This window comes from Ochotona princeps, chromosome 1 (assembly GCF_030435755.1).
Source record: "Ochotona princeps isolate mOchPri1 chromosome 1, mOchPri1.hap1, whole genome shotgun sequence".
Taxonomy (NCBI): Eukaryota; Metazoa; Chordata; class Mammalia; order Lagomorpha; family Ochotonidae; genus Ochotona; species Ochotona princeps.
In genome coordinates this window covers 35,861,526-35,883,338 of record NC_080832.1, presented here as the reverse complement: position 1 = coordinate 35,883,338, position 21,813 = coordinate 35,861,526, and the positions used below count along the sequence as shown (strand labels likewise).

The following is a 21,813-nucleotide window of genomic DNA, read 5'->3' as shown; positions in this document are numbered from 1 at the left end:
TTCAAAGCATCAAAAGGGCTAAAAGTCTTCTTATTAATATATTCAATAGCTCATAGATCATATAGTAGCATCGTTTTCTTCACAAAGATTCTTGATTTTATTTTTCATTTCTTCAGCTACACATTAGTCATTCAGTAGCATGTTATTTAACTTCACGGTGTTGTTAATATTTTTTTCATCCTGTTGGTTTTGTTTTGTTGCTTTTCACTTAAGGAGATGTATAGTAACTGTGTAATTGAAACTATCATATCTAGCAGCATGTAATTTAACTTCATGGCATTGTAAATTTCTTATTTTTGTATTCTGGCTTTTCATTTAAGGATATGTATAGTAACTGTGTAATGGAGACTGTCTTATCCAGATGTGAGGATATAATGCTGTATGTATCTCTAGTTCCAGACAAAGATGGACTCCCAGTGAAACTGTTTACTATATCTTGACAATAGGATGCTGGACTCTCTGCCATTGTCCATGCCCGCAAAGATGGACATATGACTGTGTATGAAGAACTATACTATAGTAATGATATAGGGAAACAGTGCAGGTTAAGAGAATTGGGGAGGAGCTATCCCAGGGCCTAGGGAATTGTATCATAAAATGATAATAATAAAGAAAGTACAATTTTTAAAAAGGGCTAGAATGAGCAAAGAGTTTACAAAATTTTAATTGCAGCATTGATTATTTATTTCAGTACATAAATTTCTAAATCACCTTATTTGTAACAACAAATTTAGGCTACCAAAAGCTGGGTATTAAAAGTAGTCGTTTAATAAAGAACCGCCCCAAGGCCTTGTTCACATCTGATAACGCCATGAGAGTCTTCCAAAGGGTTAAAAACACGCCACCTGGAAAAAAAAATCAGATGTTTCCAGTTAGTGAGGAATATATAAACACAATTTTAAAATGTAAATTGCACAAATTGAACAGTCATTAAAATATTTTTCAAGTATAAAATCCATTATATTCATAGCTTTATTTAAAATTAGATTTAGCAAATTATGGAACAAAATGCATATTCTGACAGCACAAATAAAAAGCTCCAAGTTTAATCAACATTCATAGCTTTTCAGAAAAAATGGAGCAGTGCTTTAAGCACAAATATTCATCACATAAACAAAGGATAATTTTGAAGTGTGATCACTTTAATTAAATTAAAATTTAATATGCCTGACAAAACTATTTCTATTTTTATTTATTACCCATTTTTAAAATTAGAAAGATTGTTTTCCAGTGATGAAGGATACTTCGTTTTTAAAAATTGAATAATATTTGCAGCATAATTTCCAGAGTTTTAGAGTCACTTCATGAAACCATAGATCAAAGCTAAAGAACATACAGATTTCTAATTCTAGTGTACTGATACTTCAATGTATATAATTCATTAGATCACTGAGAATTTAATATTTATGAAGGAGTAAATACTGCACAGTAAAAATATTACTCAAGAACTAAAGTTTTAACAATTTCATGGTTAAAACTGCTTCAGATAAGTTTCAACTTTGGCCAGTTAATCAAAATTCAAGGAATTTTTTTTACTTAAAAAAATGAAGGTATTGTTATATATTTTGTGTTGCTGCTATATAAAGACATTAACCCTCATACCCCTTATTTAAATTATGCTGCAACTGATATGGTAAAGTATTTGGATTAAGAGCTACAAATTCACAGCTACAATTCACGCAGTAGTATTTTTCATCATTTTAACTGTTTAACAGAAAATCACTTCACTTGCCTGCTAAAAATGTTTCAGATTTTATTTCTTTTTTTATTCAGATCAACTTCTAAGGAACTGTGCAGACCACAGGAACTCCACAGGTTGCCTGTCTCTTTTTCTTCCTTCAGGAAATCACTCCTGCTCTGATTCAGACTCAAGTTCTAAATGGACAACTAAATCTCTTACACATCCTCCAGCTTTGCAACTGTAGTCCAGTGTTTGAGCACTGGACCCATGGTTAATTAGTTGATGTTTAGCCAAAGTACTAAGAAATAAGGAGAAATAAGAGAGTCTTCATTCAATAACAGAACACAAAGAAGTAAATGAATTTGAGTGTAAGAAAAGAATAATGGCAGATGTTGATGCTCCAACAGTATAAGCAGTGATGAGAAGGCAACTAAACACAGTGATGTAATTGGGGCAATTGAACAGTTGGGATGATAGTTGAAAAATAAATCATCATCAAAATTGAAAGAGAACAGCAAAAGCATGCAAAGAAGGAGGAGAGATGGCTTTCAAATAGTATGACAGGCAACAGCAGTTATTTGACAGATATAATGGTAAGTTAAGATGCAAGAGAGAGTTACACACCAGAAATAAATGGTCTAATTTTTATGGGCTAATGGTATGGAGCATTAATGGGGAATTCAGAATGACATTGGAATAACAATTAAGAAGATAAATTAAATTGATATTTATTTTATGAATGCTTTTACTATTGGGCCTGGCTGACCTATTTACAATATCGACACAGAACCTTAATAGAGAACAGAAAGGGGTAATGATGAAAATGAAGTGAAAAATAAAAAAGTCCTTAGACAATCCAGATATTGGAGAGGAGGAAAACAGAATCAACTCATAGAAGGTAGCAGAAGAATAAAGCAGCATACTGCAAAAGCAGCTTATGAATGAACATGTCAGCTTGAGAAATACTTGTGAATGTTTTACCATATTTGTATTCACCAGATAATCTTGGCTGGAAATGATATCCTGGTGCTAATTCAATTAATACACTTGGATGTTTCATTGGGAAAGAATGAAAAGAGCAGGAAACTGAGGGCACACACAGTCATGAAGAAATAAAGGCCAGGGAATGGAAGTTGAGCTTAGCAGTTGAGATCCCCACGTGCCACAGTAGATGGACTATCTTGGGTCAATTTCTAGTACTGACTCCTACCTCAGGTTCCCTGTAAATGGAAACCAGGGGCAAAGCTGTAATGGTGGAAATCACTGGGTTCCTGCAACATAGTGAGCCACCTAAATCGTGTTCCCAATCCTTGTTCTCTTCCAAATCCATTCCAAGCCATTGTGAAGGCTTTGAAGAGCAACCCAGAAAAAGGGATTGTATATGCTTTCTCTTCTTTCTGTCTCTTTCGCTCTCTCTCCATCTTTACCTCTTATTCTCTTTTTTCCTTTCCCTCTCCCTCTACTTCTATGTCTCTTGCTGATTCTTGGTTAATCAAATGTTAAAATAATGCACAAAAATAAAACTGAGGATGCCTGAGGAACACCAAAACCTTTTTCATACATATAATAAAAATAAATTTGAGCATATTGTGAATGAAGATATATTGTAATAATTTGTATTTGTATTTTATGCATTTTGCTACAGATTTAAGAAAGTTAAACTTCTTAATCATAATTACCTCCTACTTAATAAGATGCAATAGTTAAAAATACTTGTTGAATGAATTATTAAACACATTCAAACTTATGTGACTAGACTAGCCATATTGCATTTATTTAACATTTTGTAATTGTACCTGAAAAGTCATTTATTGTTCTGATGAGTTTTACTGCAACCAGCATTGCTTTTTGCCGTGTGCTGAAGTCATCCGGGAGGTCTTGTGCATCCTCGTCTGTGAGTGGCCTATGTGGGAATCCCTCTAGTAATTCTGCTGCACTTTCAAAGTAGGGGCGATATTCAGCAGCCTCACAAAATTCAATGGCAAGTAGAAAGTCCATGGTGAAATCCCTTTCAGCTGCTGAAGAATATTCTGATCTACAAGAGCATAATTAACAACAAGATTACAAAATAGTGCATTTTACATGTAAGTTAAAACATAAACCTGTGTTTTCATTGCTTTTTACACAGGTAATTCTATAATTTAGTGAATACTCATCACTACCATAATTTTTTTTTGTAATTTAAAACCAGTATAGAAATAGTGATCTCTTCATCATTTTAATAGATTTACTGCATATTTTCCTATGTTTTTCTCCTTTTTCTAGCCTGCTCATTTCCATAAGCATGTCACTTTCAGTTTCATACAAAGAAACTTGGATAATATGACACAATATTTGCAAAGAGCATCATGTAACAGTAATTTATGAGAACAAGAAAAAAATCACATAGAACTGCTAATATTTATCACATGAGTATGTGTAGAATTATGTAAATCTGTAGAAAAAATGCAACCAGTATTTGGAATGGTAATTGGAGTAGTCTTCTAGATTGTATTATTGTCCTAATACCAAAGCAACAAAGAAGTTCAACTTCTTTGATTTTCATCCAAATTAAAGTTTATGGGCTTAACTCACTCTGCTACAATGCAAAACACAAGAACCAATTTAAATTAAAAAATAACGTAGTCTAATATAAATCACCCATAAGACTGAATTTTCTCTTCTAGACATTTAATTTGATGCTGAGTCCTAGCTTGTGACCTGAAAAAACAGTAGAGAATGGCCCAAAGCCTTGGGACACTGTACTCATGTGAGAAACCACGACTGCTAGCTTCAGATCAGATCTGCTCAGCTCCAGTCATTGTAGCATCTTGGGGAGTGAATCACTGGATGGAAGTCTTTCTCTCTTTATCTCCTTTTCTCTGTAAATCATTTTTTCCAATAAAAGTAAATATTAAATCTTAAATAACAATAATAATTTTAAAAAAGGAATTCTTCTAGATGTAGGCAAAGCATGTCAGTTTGTAATTTGCAGAATTAGATGAATAGAAGGGGATTAAGAACTAAATGCTTAGGTATATCTACAAAATAGTTGCCTGTAAAAAAAACTATCTGTGTATTTAAGATTATGCATTATGCCAACCATGTATATTTTGTTAATGGAAAATGGATTTGAAACATGCGTATCTGCCCCAGAGTAGTAATTTTAGAGGTAATTTGTCTGACACATAATTCATTAGAGTGCACTTGAAATACTCCCAAAACTCTTTGCTCAAAAAGCAATCTCAACACATTCCATTGAATTAAAATCCTAATGGTTTTTTTCTTCATCACAGTAAATTCATAGGAAAACTGAAAGGAAAACACCACATATTTGTAAATTAATGAATAGAGTAAAAGGAGTCAAAGAAATATCTACCCCAAAAGTTGAATTTTGAAAATTATTTCTGATGATATATGCAATATATGAAAATTACCAAAATTTAGAAAGTGGTCTCTGAAGCAAATAATTATCCTTAGGGGGAATGAAATGCAAAAAGTTTCATTTATTAATATGTATAACTACAACAGAAAATAAATTATTAGAAACAATATGAAAATGGACAGAGCTTGAAATTAATGAAACACAAAGCTAACTGAAAATACTAAAATTTAAATTGAGGAAGTCTTAAAAGAGTTCTTGAAAAAGACTTTCATTGAATTAGTGAAATCTAAAAACCACCTAAGGAAGGATTACATCACTTTCATGTAAAAATCTTCATAGGGACACTTTTAAATTTACTGCCTAAATAAACAATTCAAGAAAACACAATTAAAGTAAAATCATGCTTAATGGTATAGATGAAAATGACAACTTCTGTTATCTACTTAAAGGTAATAATAAAGAAAATAATGGCCAAATATGCTTATTTTAGAGGTGTGAGGCTCTTTCCCTAATTTAAAATGAAGTTTTTCCTTGGAAGCAACCAAAATGCCCTTCAACAGAGGACTGGATAAGAAAGCTATGGTTCAGAACTTACATTCTTTTTTTTTTTTCTCTTTTAACATATTGGTTACTCAATAACCATGTCAACTAATCCCATAACATTATAAATTGTTACTGATGTTATGTAGGGGCTTTAAAATGAATGGGATGATACTCTGTCAGCTTTACCTTCAGACCAGAGATGGTCTCCCCAAGAAACTGTTGAACTTATCTGGACAATAAGATGCTGGACTTTATGCTTGGTATATGCTTGCAGTGAAAGAGTCTCAACTGAATTTGAACTGTGGTAATGCAACAGGGTGGAGGAATCCACCATGGGGGGTGGGTTGGGAAGGTGTGGGGGGAAACCCAGTGCCTATAAAACTGTGTCACATAATGTAATCAATAAAAATAAAAATTTAAAAAAAGTTGTTTATTTTTAACTGTAATAGCAAAATTCAGAAAAACCAGTTGACTTTCTAAACATTTTAAGTATTATCTAATGATATTCAATGCTTATGTAAGAAAATTTCTAAGAAGCCAGGAATAGAATGAAAGGTACTTTTGAAAAGTTATTCACACAAATCTTGAATCCTATCTTAGAACTTTTATTCAACATTGTTCTGGAAATAATCTCCAACAGGTTCTTAGAAATGTCTATATGCAATTTGGAATCCTAGAACAGTTTATTGTCCACTGCACTCATTAAACACAAAGAACAACTTCATGTTGAACTAAGTGCGAGTAAATGACTTGAAACTCCTCCTGGAAGAGGTATGCACACAGCTATGTTTTCACAGAGTTCTTCACTAATGCAGGTTAAAAATATGAGAAATGACAACGAGAATTAAATATTTATCTGCATTGCGATTAACCTGCCGGGGAGAAAATGGTAGTTAATTCTGTCATAGAGAGCCACCATCTTACATGCTGTTGAACTTTGCTGTTCCAATATCAATGGCGGCTTGATGTGTGTCCCACATGTATTTGATCGCTGTGGTGTCAAGTGTATCTTCAGCGGTGGGTGGTGTTGTCTTGGATTTCAAATACTACAGAATAAACAACATGATCTTTGTGAATAGACAAATCCAAATTAAAAAAAAAAACAATAAACCTAATCAGCAATCCATGCATTTCCAAAATAGGTTTCTATTAAACATATATTATTAAAATCAATTGTTGTATTAAAATGTGGCATTTTACTTTTTGTATTTTCTTTACAAACAGATCCATTCAGATTTTCTTTCACATTTAAAGATGCTATGATAATCACATCATTTGTATTAAAAATGTAAAATTCATGAAATTATATGAATTTGATACTGTCCACCAAGTGGCATTTCAAGAATAATTCCAATGGAAAGATCATTATTCCACATATAGAGTTTATATGTACATCAAAACAAAGTCTTGCTACCTTTTAGTAATACATCCATGAAAGACCTTTATTGATAACATTCAGGGGGAAAAAATGAGAGTATCCTGTACCTTGTAATACCTTTTCCCTAAATTCATAGCCATTGGGTGGGCTGCACGACATTCATGAAGTGAGTAACAGTAATCAGATCTGCGTTCTTTTCCACGTACAAACTCTATCTCATAGGGTATATCTCCCAAAAACCCAGATTCAACAGCCGCAAGGAAATTAAAAGCAACCACGTAGAAGTTAATGCCTGTAATGCAACAGAATAAAGTTGTCTGAAATCACCAAATATCTAATCAACAGCAGAGTAGGCAAAAATCTAAATACTCTGGGTATATGATAATGCGTTTCTCTTCAAATGTTATTGTCAAATCCACTGGCTCTGGGAAATGTCTGAGGTTGAAAAGGTTATAGGTAATCATATTTTGGAAAAGTGTCCACAGTAGCAACACAGCCCAGATAGTTGCACATAAAAAAACATCTTGTGCCTCAGTTTCCAATGATCACTGTTCTATATGGACTTACTTTTCAAGCAGAGAGTAGACCACAAGGTTTTTCTGGGGAACCAGTTTATCACTTTGTGTTTATGTAGAGAGTGCTCAGTGTACTAATTGTGGGGAGTGGCATCAACTCAGGAAGAAGTTGAGACTGAACTGTTGAGGCCAATCATTTTACATCTCTCAGATTTTCAAGCTGTGACTCCTTTTCTAAAAAAAACCTGCACTGCATTTCCGTAAGTGTTGATTTAGCTTCTTTTCCTCTGCTTCTTGAGCTAACTTATTTCAATTAAGTTCTCATTCTAAGTGTTGCAAGTGGTTTTTCATTGGACAATTTATCTTTAATATCTGCATTTATGTTAGAGAAACCTGGAAACTCTAAGTGGTGTTTAACTCTAAGTTCATTTTGCAAGCTGAGATCTGGGACAACAGAAATGTTTTCAGGGTTTCTGACAATGAAACTCATCCTCACTCATCATTTTGCTTAGCTACCAGTGGAAAATAAGTTTACCAATCTGTCAGGAGAAGATATGATAACTCTTGAACACAAAATAGGAGAGCAAAGACACAAAAACTTAAACAAATATTCTTGCTCTTGTAAAAGGCAAAAGGTATTTTCTCTTTCATATCTGGTATACTAGCTGACCTCCTCATTACATTTGTTTTTATTTTTAACGTATATACTTGAAAAGAATGAATGATGGCAACAGAGTTCATTTTGATTAGTCTGCTACAAATTAGTAGGTCACTGAAACAAGCAGAGAACATTAGATTACTGAGGACTAAAGTTTGAAGCAGATTAAAAATTCCGATACATGCAAATAACTTCAGGAGGGTGAAATACTTATTGTTTTTGAAAGCCACTCACAAGGATATTCCTAATTAGTAACATAAGTCAGAATAGCATAAAGAGCCTACATCCTCTGGCCTTTATGGAAAGGCTTTAAATCCAAAACCAGCACAAAGAGGCTGCTGTCCTTTGCACACAGAGATGAAAAGTCATTTTCAGTCTCTCTGCTTACTCACAAAGTAGCCTATGATCTTATCCAAAAGCCCTTCAAACAGTCCTTTCTCTAATTAGAGTCTTTTTGTACTTTGATTTTTCATCTCTGTGCCTCTTCAAGTCCTAAAATTTCAAAAACGAACTCAGATTCGGTTGTCGCTAGAAAAGTATAGCTCGCTAAAAGTACTATGTATTTATAACGTACATTTATTTCTAATATTTTCCTTCTAATGTGTTTATACTAATGAATACATCTGGAAGCGTATTCTGAGTGGTCTGCTACCAAATGGTAGGTCACTGACAACAAATAGAACACATTAGACTACTGAGGACTAGATTTTAAAAAGATTAAAAATCCCCATACATGCAAATAACTTAAGGAGAGTGGAATATTTATTGTTTTGGAAAGCCACTCACAAGCATATTCCCCAATACTGATACAAGACAGCGGAACATAAGAACCCTTCTGGAAAGGATTCAAATAAAAACCAGAACAAATAGGGTGCTGTCCATAATATGCAGACCTGAAAAACCATTTCATTCTATTTGCTTACTTGTAGAGCAGAATACGAACCCATCCCACAGCTCTTCCATGTTGCCCTTTCTATAATAAGTCTTTTTGTACTTTAATTTGTCATCTTTATGCCTCTTAAAGTCCTCAAATCTCAAAAACTAACCCAGATTACATTGTCCCTTAAAGAGTGTATCTCGCTAAAATACAATGTATTTTTACTGTACATTTATTTATAAATATTTTCTAATATGTTTACATTAACTAATAAATGTGAGAAATACCAACTGCATTAGAACTAGCGTACATCGAAGAGTGAAAAGATGGCCGACGGTGGTAGACGGATGTGATTGGGGATTCGGAAAGTAGGGAATGGGAATTGACAGAAGTGAGGGCAAGGGGAACAGAATGACAGGGAACACTTGGGGAAATCCCCGAGTGCCACCAGGACTGAGAAAGATAGCACGCAGCAGTGAAATAGACACGAAAGACTGAACTACAACCTGAGAGGGCATGAATCTCGGTGAGTGGCTAACTCAAGGAACTGCCCGCCCACAGCAGGTGGAGAAGGGCAGGTGGACCCCTGGAACAAAACTTGGGCAAAGGGTGTTTGAATTGAGGAATGTGTGGCAGAATGGAGCTAAGCCACCTGGCCAAAGGGGGGACCACCATCACCCAGAAAGAAACAAAGAGGCTGGGTGATCCTGGGAATTGGAATCCTCTGGCACCAGGCTGTGCCACTCCGTTGGCCAAGGGAACTACACGAAAAGGAGACCTAATATCTATCTCTAATATCACCCAGGACTGAGGTGTCCATGGGATCCCAGAGTTGCAGCAGTAAGGAAGAGGGAGGGGGAGTAAGCTCTCCCAGCAGCATTGTAAGCAACAGAAAAAAAAAAAAAAAAAAAATCAAGGAGAGCAATGACTCAGGTTACCCACAGGGTGGCAGCAGAGGTCAAGGGTTAAAAGTAAAGGCCTGGGGTGAGGTTATAAGAAATGAGTCAGATGAAAGAACCAGTGCTGTTCTGAAAAGTCAATCTACCTGATGAATATTGATTCTAAGATCTTCAACAAAATCCTAGCCAATAGAATTCAAAAAAACATCAGACAGATAATTCCGGATCAAGTAGGCTTCATCCTGTTGCACGGTGCGAGCGAGATCACACCAGACATGTCTAAGGTTTATTAAGGAGTCTTTATTAATCAAGCTTGAAGACAACAGAGCACAATAGCAAATTACAAGTCCATACAGCAATGCACCTAATCATAAACCAACCAATCATAACCCCAAAAGGAACAAATGGTCATCATCCTTAAGTCCATCCATTAAGCTGAAAACCTATGTCCCAGCTTCCCCAACAATATATGTTATCCTAAGAGACATGCAACAAATAACCTGGACACACTCACAAAGAACCTGGACACACTTACAAAGCTGCAGACATTCACCTTTCCCTGGCTTCTCTGCCCACATTCTACTACTGCTTGGCCTCACCCCTCCTGGAACTCCAGATAGTACACAGACCATAAACAACATTATCATAACCATTGCCTCTTCTAAGCAGTACACAGGGACCATGCTCAGGGGATTACCTGTCCTGGGTCAGCCAAGAGTCGAGGTGCCAGAGTAATGGAAGCACCTGGCCAGAAAGAGAGAGAGAGCCCCTGCTTCATGGGCCTTTTTAAAGGGGCTTGTGAGGGGAGTGGTTACACAACAATGCAAAACCATCCCCTCTCAGTTGATAGGTGAGTCACAGGTGGGCAGGAGCGAATACCTAACTGTTGTGGGCTGAAGAGTTCATTAGTGCTTGTTAGGATGGGCAGGAACAGGACCTGGGCTTGTAGCTAAAAACACCTAGACTAATTGGACTTCCAATATCCTGGCTCATTTAGGATGTGGGGGAAGTGGTTGAGCATGCAATTACTATTCCATTGCTGTTAGGACCCACCTTCAGGACAGAGGTTGGGAGACACAGCCAAATTTTATTTGCCCACTGTCAATGGGTGCTGGCTATCACAGGCTGCACCCCATAACAATCCTGGGCATGCAGGGATGGTTCAACATTCATAAATCCATATATTTAATACACTACATCCAAAAACTGAAAAACAAAAATCATAATAGTCTCAATATATGCAGAAAAAGCTTTTGACAAAATCCAACACCACTACATGCTAAAAACGCTAAACAAGGTAGGCATAGAAGGAACAATCCACAACATAATCAAAGCAATATATGAAAAACCCAATGCCAGCATCATATTGAATGGAGAAAAGCTGGAACCCTTCCCACTGAGATCTGGAACAAGACAAGGATGTCCATTATCACCACTGCTATTCAACATAGTACTAGAAGTACTCGCAGAGGCTATAAGACAAGAAAAAGAAATCAAAGGAATTCAATTGGGAAATGAAGAAGTCAAGCTATCACTATTAGCAGATGACATGGTCATACACATAGAAGAACAAAGAGACTCAATACAGAGACAGCTAGAACTTATACAAGAGTTTGGTAGAGCAGCAGGATACAAAATAAATGAACAAAAATCAATAGCCATAATGTATGCTAACAGCCCAAAGATGGAAAATATCTAACAAGCATGACACCATTCAAAATAACAGAAAAGAAAATGAAATACCCAGGGATAAACCTAACTAAAAATGTAGAAGACTTCTTTGAAGAAAACTACAAAAAATACTTTAAAAAAATTGAAGAAGACTTCAAAAAATGGAGAAATATACCATGTTCATTGATGGGCAAAATCAATATTATCAAAATGCCCATACTACCAAAAGCAATATATACATTCAATGCAATCCCAACCAAATTATTCAAAACATTCTTCCTAGAACCGGAAAAAAATGATGCAAAGGTTCATCTGGAAACACAAAAAAGCCATGAATAGCTAGAACCATCCTGATGAATAGGAATTTAACAGGGGGATCACAATTCCAGACTTCTGGACATACTATGGGTGGTGGTTATTAAAACAGCCTTGTACAGGAACAAAGACAGGGAGGAGGATCAATGAAGTAGAATAGAAGCAGCAGAAGGGAACCCACACAGATACAGCCAAACAATCCTTGACAAAAAAAAAAAAAAAAAAAAAAGACGATAATTCAGGCAAATGGGAAGGTCTCTTCAATAAATGCATTTGGGACAACTGGTTAATAGCCTGCAGAAACAGGAAGATAGACCCACATCTTTCACTATACACTAAGATCAAATCTAAATGGATGAAAGACCTAAACCTACATCCAGAAATCCTCAAACGTTTGGAAGAAAATGTAGGAAACACCCTGCAAGAACTAGGTGCAGGCCCTGACTTCCTAAAAAGAATGCCAAAAACCATAGCAATCAAGACCAAAATAAACAAATGAGACTATATCAAACTTAGAAGCTTCTGCACAGCAAGGGAAATAATCAACAAAGTAAAAAAGCAACCCACAGAATGGGAGAAGATCTTTGCACACTACATAGGTGATAGGGGGCTAATCTCTAGAATATACAAAGATCTCTAGAGCAACCAAAACAAACCAACCACTCAAGAAATGGGCACAGGAAATGGGCAGACATTTCACAAAGGAACAAACCCAAATGGCAAACAAGCATATGAAAAAATGCTCAAGCTCTCTGGCAATAAGGGAAATCCAAATTAAGACATCAATGAGGTACCACGTGACGCCAGTAAGACTGACTCACATATGAAAAACCACCAACAACACTTGCTGGCAAGGATGTGGGGGAAAGGAAATCCTACTCTACTCTTGGTGGGAATTCAGGTTGGTATAGCCTTTATGGAAATCAGTATGGAGAACACTCAAACAACTGAAAATCTGTATACCATATGAACCAGCAATAGCACTTCTAGGAATATATCCAAAACACCTGTTTCATGAGAAAACAACATGCACCCCTATGTTCATAGCAGCACAATCAATAATTGCAAAAACTTGGAAGCAACTGAAATGCCCATCAGCAGAGGTTTGGATAATAAAGGTATGATTCATCTACTCCATGGAATACTACTCAGCTTTTAAAAAAAAAAAAAAATGAAGTGCATTTCTTCATGGCCAAATGGGCCCAACTGGAAATCATTATGCTAAGAAAAATGAGCCAATCCCAAAAGGTTAGATATCACGTTGGCCTTATTTTAAGATGAAATGATGTCAATCCAAAAACCAGTACCTGTAAATTGTAGTATTATTACATCCTCAAACAGCCTGTATCACATGCAATAACATATTGTGATGTAACCAATGAGCCAATTATCAGTGAGAGACAGACTGCTTATGATCTGCATCAAAGAACTGAAAAGCCTGACATGCTTTTCATACCCTATGTTATTCCGTCATGGGTCAGGAGAGCGGAGAAATCTTCCACCTTCTTAGAGTGTGTGAGGAAGATGTTAAGTATAACCTATCAAGATTGTGACAGGTAACTCACAGACAGCCGACTTTAATCTGCATTAGATATTAGCAAAATCTATGACACACAGTGGGATCTAAGAGTGACCCTGACAGTCTCTTAACAGGAGATCATATGTACAGAGCAGGGGAGGGGCCCCAGAATGGAACAGGAGGACAGGAGGAGGCTTGTATCTTATAACCAGAGACTCCCAGTACCTCACCAAGGATTATATTCCAACTGCCAAGGAGATCACAGGGAATTGGAGTACCCTCATAGGCCAAGAATTATGAGGTCAACTATTCCCTATCAGATCTCTTACATGGGATGGAAGAAGCCCAGATCCTTCCTCACAGGATCTAATGTCATTGGAACAGCCAGGAGCCCTGAGTGGTCCTCAGAAACAGAAGAACAGTAAACTTCTTTAGGGACTCAGGGGAGGAGCTTTCTCTGGTCCTTACTTAGTTCCAAGTTTGGCTCCTCACCCTCTCTTGTAATGACCATCAGGGTTGCTCTGGAGCACCCCAATATTAGATCAGATAGACAAAGACCAATAAGGAAAGCTTAGAACAGGCAGGAAAAAGTCAGCTTGGACTCACATATACCTTACTAGGTAGGACACAAAGATAAGTTACTCCTCACTAAGGTATAGAAGATTTCTCTGCACACCACTCCTAAAACCATTCTGTTCCTCAATTGTTAATATATGGCATGTTAGAGTTATAAACCTGTTTGAACTATCCTAAAATTCATGAAGTTCAGTAAAAATCATGCTTCAATACTATAAGCTGCTAAATATAAAAATGAAAATAGACACAAGACAGTTGAATAGTACCCTATAGCCATTTTAAGGTGTATAGCAGCTGGTTATGTACAAACTAAAATTAAAAGGTCAATGAATTAGTTACAGGATGTGGTTAAGAACTTGCATTGTACTCAATACCATGTCAATTAAGTTCATGATGTTGTATATTTCCATGTTTCTTCCTGTTGTTAAAGTTGTGTAGTGGCTTTTCATTGGAGGGGATGATATTCTGCCAGCTCTACTTTCAGACCAGGGATGGTCTCCCAATGAAACTGCTGAATTTATCTGGACAATAAGATGCTGGACTCTCTGCGCGGTCCATGCCCGCAATGAAGGAATCATGACTGGTTATGAACTGTACTACTGTAACAATATGGAGGCATTCAATATGGGAGAAGGGTTTGGGGAGGGGTTGGGGGAGTCCAGAACCTATGAAACTGTATCACAAAATGAAACAATAATAAAAAAATCAGACAAAAATATGTAATTTAATGAGCATTCCCTGAGTTCTGTGCTTTGGTTCCTGTGCCCTATGAGAAGTGCTGGATTTGTGGTGTGAAATCTGAGCTTTTGTTTAGATTTTGTTTACTCATTTCTGAATCCAGATAAGCTACTAAATCTCTTTGGATATCTGTTTACTATTTGTCATTATCAAAATGACACAGCTATATTACAAAATAAAATTTTTGTATTTAAAAAAGAACTAATCTATATCAAAGAAATAAGATAAATTGTGCAGTGTGTGTGTGTGTGAGAATTTGGATGGGTGGGTTTTAGATTGCAAGTGTAGTAAGGCAAGCTAAAATTGATTAATCGGTTGATAGTAGGGGCAGTGCGTTTGGTATAGTAGTTAAGATGCTACTTAGGGACACAATATTACGATAAAGTGGTAAATATTAATAAAGCCGACCATGTGAGTTTGCCATACCCTTTTGTTTCTTTAATTCATTAGTTTTCAGGAAATTACACAAACATTTGTACATCTCTCCAAAGATATTTCAGAATTTACCAGAACTTGGCCCACAGCATATGAAAGCAGAGGATGTCACATGTCCACAGAGCAGTAAACGAATATGAAGCAAATCAGAACTTACCTCCCCAGCCACTGTTGTGGGATATGCAGCCACTCCCATAAGCACAGACTGAACTATCAGAAGGTTCTGAAAGTCGATCTGCAGAGTAAACAGAGCAGCCAAAACTTACAACAATGAAAAGGCAAATTTAAATTAGAAATGTTTAGAACCAGAGGAAAGATATTCATTTCATTTGATTTTTTGTAAACCCATTTTCATTTCATTTTTTTGTAAACAAAAAAAGTACAACTCTTGCTTTTAATGTGGCTCATTGGTAAATTAAAACTTGCTTCCAAATATTGGAGAATTTCACATTTCTGAAAACTTCAGTCTACAAAGATCCCATGTCGACTGAGCAGACTCAGTGGAACACCATCCAACACATGCAACCAACCCCTGTTACTCACTTCATTCCTCCCCACAAAATGAATCCGTTATGCCAAGTGAAATGAGACAAACCCTTATGGAAAATGCCATATGTTCTCTCTGCTATAAGGCAACATTCATGTAAAACAAATGACAAGTAGAGATATAGATAAACATGGATACACACATATTCTCACAGATGAACTGCATAATGAAGACTAGCATATTTGGAATAAAATGTGTTAAAGTACGCTTCTCTACTCCTGAATAAAAGGAATAGAGAATAAAACACTACATAAAAACACCAAATAAAACAATGCAACTGTAAAATATACTTTGACAATATGATACAATACTTCCCACCATTGCCAATACAAACAATGTAATAACACGCTTAAATAGCATATGACTACTGTTGACAAACTATACTATTATAAAATGTAGAAGGAAGTGATCAGGGCGGGTTGGCATGCAGATGGAGGATGAGTAAAATCTCTAGTTCTACAAAAGAGCTCATGGAAAGTAATAACAAAGTGCAATAACTTAATGTTCCAAGCCAACACACCCTAAACCTGCTTCTTTCCTTATCCAACGAGATTCTCTTTGGGTATCTACTTGCTCAAAGAAAATGGATTTTGAAAAAAGGAAATTGCGAAATAAATAATTCAGTGAAGGAAACTCTGCAACAGAAAATTGCTTCCAAACCCTGGAAGAAAAAATGCTCAACAGGAAAGGTCTCCTGAACACAGGAAGGAAAGAGATGATGACTATAAAAATGTGAAGTTCCAAGATGCAGCCCCATATCTTTACTTGGTTTCATTCTTCCTGATTTGCTAGTAAGACAGACTGTTTCCATTTCTTTCTTCCGTATCCTGTAAAGTAGTAACACAAGTGATTCTGCATACTCAGTGTCACGAGTTTAGATGGATAGACAGCATTAGATGGGGCAAAGCTCAGAATTTGAAGCAAAGTATGTTCCTAAAAGCCTGTTTTAAAATTTTATCCTGAATATTTTCCTTAAAAGAACACTTTGACATAATTTTTCATATTTCACAACATCTATGCAAAATAACTCTATTGACAGAAAAGAAACATAGATTAGACTAGTAGAAGCTCTGATTATTAGAAAATAGATGATGAGATTGACTATACAAGCCTTGAACGTTCAGATGGCCACATCTAAATGTATCACTTAAACACATTTCACGTTCTCAGCAATGAAGAAAGAAAAAGTAGTGTTCCTTGCAAATAATGAAAATGTACATACCCGTCTTATACAGTCTTCCAAAAAACATGTTGAGTGCCCACAAAGCATTCCCTGTATTGTTTTGTCCTAACTGAAAAAAGTATTCGTCTGATTTGTTGAAAAGAATCTTATACATTCTCAATCGGTCAACATATTTCCAAATATCAATGATTATTTTGTTGTTTTGTACTGGGAATTCTGATATGTCCCCACTAACTTCATCCCATAAATCAGGGTAATTATAATTTTCATCTGAACTTAACTCTGGATTTTGAGCCAAGCTTCCAGCAAGGAGACTCAGGAAGAGGAAAGTGGGAATCACCATAACTGACCCCATTCTCTCACTGTCCATGTGCCTAGCACACATCTCAAGCAGAAGCATTATATAGTAGACAGAAGCCCCAAAATCTCTTTTGTTAGGGAGTGACCCATCTATCAGCAGATACAACCCAACCAATGATGACCTGCTTAGATAATGAGAAAATTAAAGGACAACTGCCAATATAAACGTAGTCATTAAATTGACAAAGTTCCTTTTAAACTGCCTCAAGTAAACAATCTTTGTATGTAATTTATTACACATAGTGAAATGGCCCATTGTTCCCCGTAGTTCAAATTACATAAGTATTTTCAGATCTTCTAGCAATACATTTTGTATTCATTTTTATCAAACCCATATTTTCCTTTTTAAAAGTTACTTTCCATTCACACACATGCACACAAAAAATATTAAAGGAAGAAAAGAAGACATAGGAAAGAAAATCATTTTTCCCTGGAACAGGTTACAAGATAGAGCAAAATTCATTGGATCCTTTTCTAAGTATAATTGCTAAAGGAAATTAGAAATAAATTGGAAATATCCTTCTACTTTGTCATGTAAGAAATTTTGATGGGATATTAGACGAGGCAAGTTTTAACATTGTAAATGTTAGAAATTTTGTATTACTATCCAAGAATGTTTTGGGAGGGTATGGGGGGGGGAGAACCCAAGTATCTATGTAACTGTGTCACATAATACAATGTAATTAATGAAGTTAAATAATAAATAATTAAAAAAGAAAGAAAGAAAGAAAAAAAGAAATATGTATATGTGTTACTTAAATGGGATGGAGTTATATTCAATCTTAAAATTGAAATAATTTAATTAAATATTATATATATATCTTTCACTGTGCATTTGTTGCCTTTATTTTGCTTTACCAGTGATTGTTTCTTAGCCTTAAAATAATCATTATTTAAAATAATTCTATAGTATTTCCATGACATATAGTTTGATAACTGCCATTTTTGTTTACGTGCTGTCAGGTTTTGAACTGGAAAATTCCAGGTGATCTTTCAACAATGGCTTAGTGTGGACCATTTGAAAGAGGCAACTCAGGAGAAAGATTCTTCAGAGGTGTTCAACAGGATGAGTCATGCAAAGGGTCCACCATCCAACATTGTCCCCTGGAACAGAACAGGAGCGGCACAAAGGGCAAAGGAAGCTTGGGATGTGGGGTATGAACATTCATGGAGTGTGCACAATATCCTTGGGTGGATATCTTTCCAGATGAGCATTCTGTGATCTCACTGAGAGTTCATTTACATGTTTGTCTCAAATTGACAGGCGTGGCTGCCAAACAATGATGGAACACCACAGTGGGGATGCTTTCACAGAGCTCTTCAAAGATGTGGATTATAGAGTTCATTGGCCAAGGAGTGCCTGTCCCTTTCACAGAGTATGATATTCCATTGAGAACAGTATGTACCATGGAAATGTCTCAGGGACAAAATATGAAGAACATGGAAGGTAGAATAAGCATTTCAAGACAGAGAAAGATATGATCTTTAAAAATGAACATTCTCCCTACACTGACTTTTAGACTACAGACCCCTAGACCAAGGATACTTGCACCTTCCTACTCCTGTCAGTAGATCTATACATAAACCTTGGAGCAGCCAGAGAAAACTTCATGCATAATTTTCGTAAAGGAGAGGATCCAACTTTATTGAATGTCATCATTAAAAGCAATGTCATCTTGACATTCATTTCACTTTTCACTGGTGTATAAAAAGAATGTATTTCTGTTGCAGATTGTTGCTAAGACTTTCTATCATTTTCAAAACAGAGTAAGTATATTTATCTTTTCAATGATAATTTTAAAAGAAAACTTTGTTTTCTTAAAATATGAGTTTGTCAAAAAAAATGCTCAATTCAGCTGTGGTTACACTGTCACATTAAGGAGCTTCATTTTTTTTTTTTTTTGATACAAATCTGTTTTAAATCAATTTTCCTAGAAACATATGATAAACCCAAAAGCTGAAATGTCTGTTAGGTTTAAAGTATTATGTGATTATAGCTAAATAATCTGAGAATGCTGTGCCTATTCCACTTCCTGGGTTCTTTGTTCCACATTATCTGAGACATTAATATATGTAGCTCTCATCTTCTGCTCATGTTTCCAGATTTCAACTTGAGCTGTAGCTATGATGCAATATGGACATGAAAGAACACTGAAAAACCCAGTGTCCAGGGATCAAAGAACAGCATATGAACCAGTTCAATGCAGAAAATACAAGTAACCTTTTGCTTGGCAGTGATTGCAATCTGGGTTGATTGGTAGTTCCTGAGATGCAACTGCTGTGTTTTCCGTTTTTCCTACTCGAAATGGAGATTTCTGTTACATTTCTGTTACTTTTTTTCTCTCTTTTTAAAATATATTCATTTTTAATTTATTCATTAATTATATTGTATTATGTGACACAGTTTCATAGGTACTGGGATTCTCCCCACCCCTCCCCAAACCCTCCCACCATGGTGGATTCCTCCACCTTGTTGCATGACCACAGTTCAAGTTCAGTTGAGATTCCCTCATTGCAAGCATATACCAAATGTAGAGTCCAGCATTTTATTGTCCAGTCAAATTCAATGGCTTCTTAGGAAGACACTCTCTGGTTTGAAGGAAGAGCCCTCAGAGTATCATCCCGATCAATTAAAAGCTCCAACATACCATCAGCAAAAATTTACATCATTATGGAATTAATTGACATAGTATTGAGTAACCAATATGTTAAAAATAAATGTGAGTTCTTAACCACATTCTGTGACAACCTCATTGACATTTCAATTTTAGTTTATACACAACATATAACATAGCATACATAACGTGTTTTATATAACATCATTTCATCTTTAATTAAGTCAAACATGTGGTATGTAACCTTTTGCGATGGGCTCATTTCCCTTAGCATTATGGTTTCCAGTTTGGCCCATTTGGCCATGAAGAAATGCACTTCATTTTTTTTTAAATAGCTGAGTAGTATTCCATGGAGTAGATGAACCATAGCTTTCTTATCCAATCCTCTGCTGATGGGCATTTTGGTTGCTTCCATGTTTTTGCAATTACTGATTGTGCTGCTATGAACATAGGGGTGCATGTTGTTTTCTCACGAAACAGGTGTTTTGGATATATTCCTAGGAGTTCTATTGCTGGATCATACGGCATGTTGATTTTGAGTTGTTTGAATGTTCTCCATACTGAATCCATAGAGGCTGTACCAACCTGCAGCCCCACCAGCAGTAGAGTAGAGTTCCCTTTTCCCCGCAACCTTGCCAGAAAGTGTTGTTGGTGCTTTTTTTCATGTGGGACAATCTTACCGGCATCACGTGGTACCTCATTGATGTCTTAATTTGGATTTCCCTTAATGCCAGGGAACTTGAGCATTTTTTCATATGTTTATTTGCCATTTGGGTTTGTTCATTTGTGAAATGTCTGCCCATTTCCCGTGCCCATTTCTTGAGTGGCTTGTTTGTTTTGGCATTTTGTTTGTTTTGTAGCTCTTTGTATAATCTGGAGATTAGCCCTCTATCACCTACGTAGTGTGCGAAGACCTTCTCCCATTCTGTGGGTTGTTTTTTTACTTTGTTGATTGTTTCCCTTGCTGTACAGAAGCTTCTTAGTTTGATGATGTCCCATTTGTTTATTCTGGTCTTGATTGCTATGGCTTTTGGCATTCTTTTTAAGGAAGTCAGGGCCTGCACCTAGTTCTTGCAGGGTATTTCCAACATTTTCTTCCAAAAGTTTGAAGGTTTCTGGATGTAGGTTTAGATCTTTTATCCATTTAGATTTGATCTTAGTGTATACTGAGAGATGTGGGTCTTTTTTTTCTGCAGGCTATTAGCCAATTGTCCCAACAGCATTTATTGAACAGACCTTCCCATTTGCCTGGATTGTCATTTGTCTTTTTGTCAATTATTTGTATTTGTCAAAGATTATCCTGTATTTTAAGTATTACACACATTTTCAAAGGTGAAACAGATATTTTCACTTGTGATTAAACCTGCAAGAAATATGTAGAACTTTATCGTGGAATTTCGGAAGCTACTGAAAAATGATTAGGGGTTTTTGTCCTTATCCAAGGATGCCTGGTATACAAATGTAGCATAAACTCACCTACAGCCATATGCATGAATTTTAAACCTAGAGTGTACCTATAGATTCTTGTGTTTTATAGGTTTTTATGGAAAAGGAAAGCTTTGAATATATATCCTAACCCTAATATATATTTATATATACATATAAACATAGTATTAAATATGCATATATTGCACACTATATTTATAGCAACAATTAAGTTGGAGCTCTATTATAACCACAAGACATCAACAAACTGCTAAATATTTTTGCTCGAAAAGCTGGGATGTATATCCACTGCTTTCTAACTACTTTTATGTAATTCACTGTTTCTCACTAAGCCCAAATGTTTATTAAAGTTTATTAAAACATTTTAACAAATCAAAGTTTATTAAAATACTCATTATCTGTTATGTAATTTTAGTAAAGATAACTATTTAACACTTACAAACTCTTCTTTGTTTCCATGTGAAATAATTTTAAATTTTATCAGTATATGCAT

The 21,813-nt window shown here is 35.7% G+C and overlaps 1 protein-coding gene across 1 annotated transcript; it reads right to left on the bottom strand.

Moving 5' to 3' along the window:
* Positions 1 to 705: 705 nt before the first annotated feature.
* LOC131481231 (protein LEG1 homolog) lies at positions 706 to 17,269 on the bottom strand. The gene is made up of 6 exons (XM_058669113.1): positions 16,939 to 17,269; positions 15,327 to 15,404; positions 7,074 to 7,258; positions 6,513 to 6,634; positions 3,478 to 3,716; positions 706 to 845 (listed from the first exon to the last, which is right to left on the bottom strand). The coding sequence occupies exons 1-6, from the start codon at positions 17,267 to 17,269 to the stop codon at positions 736 to 738; spliced, it is 1,065 nt and encodes a 354-aa protein (XP_058525096.1). The 3' UTR covers positions 706 to 735.
* Between the last annotated feature and the right edge of the window lie 4,544 nt (positions 17,270 to 21,813).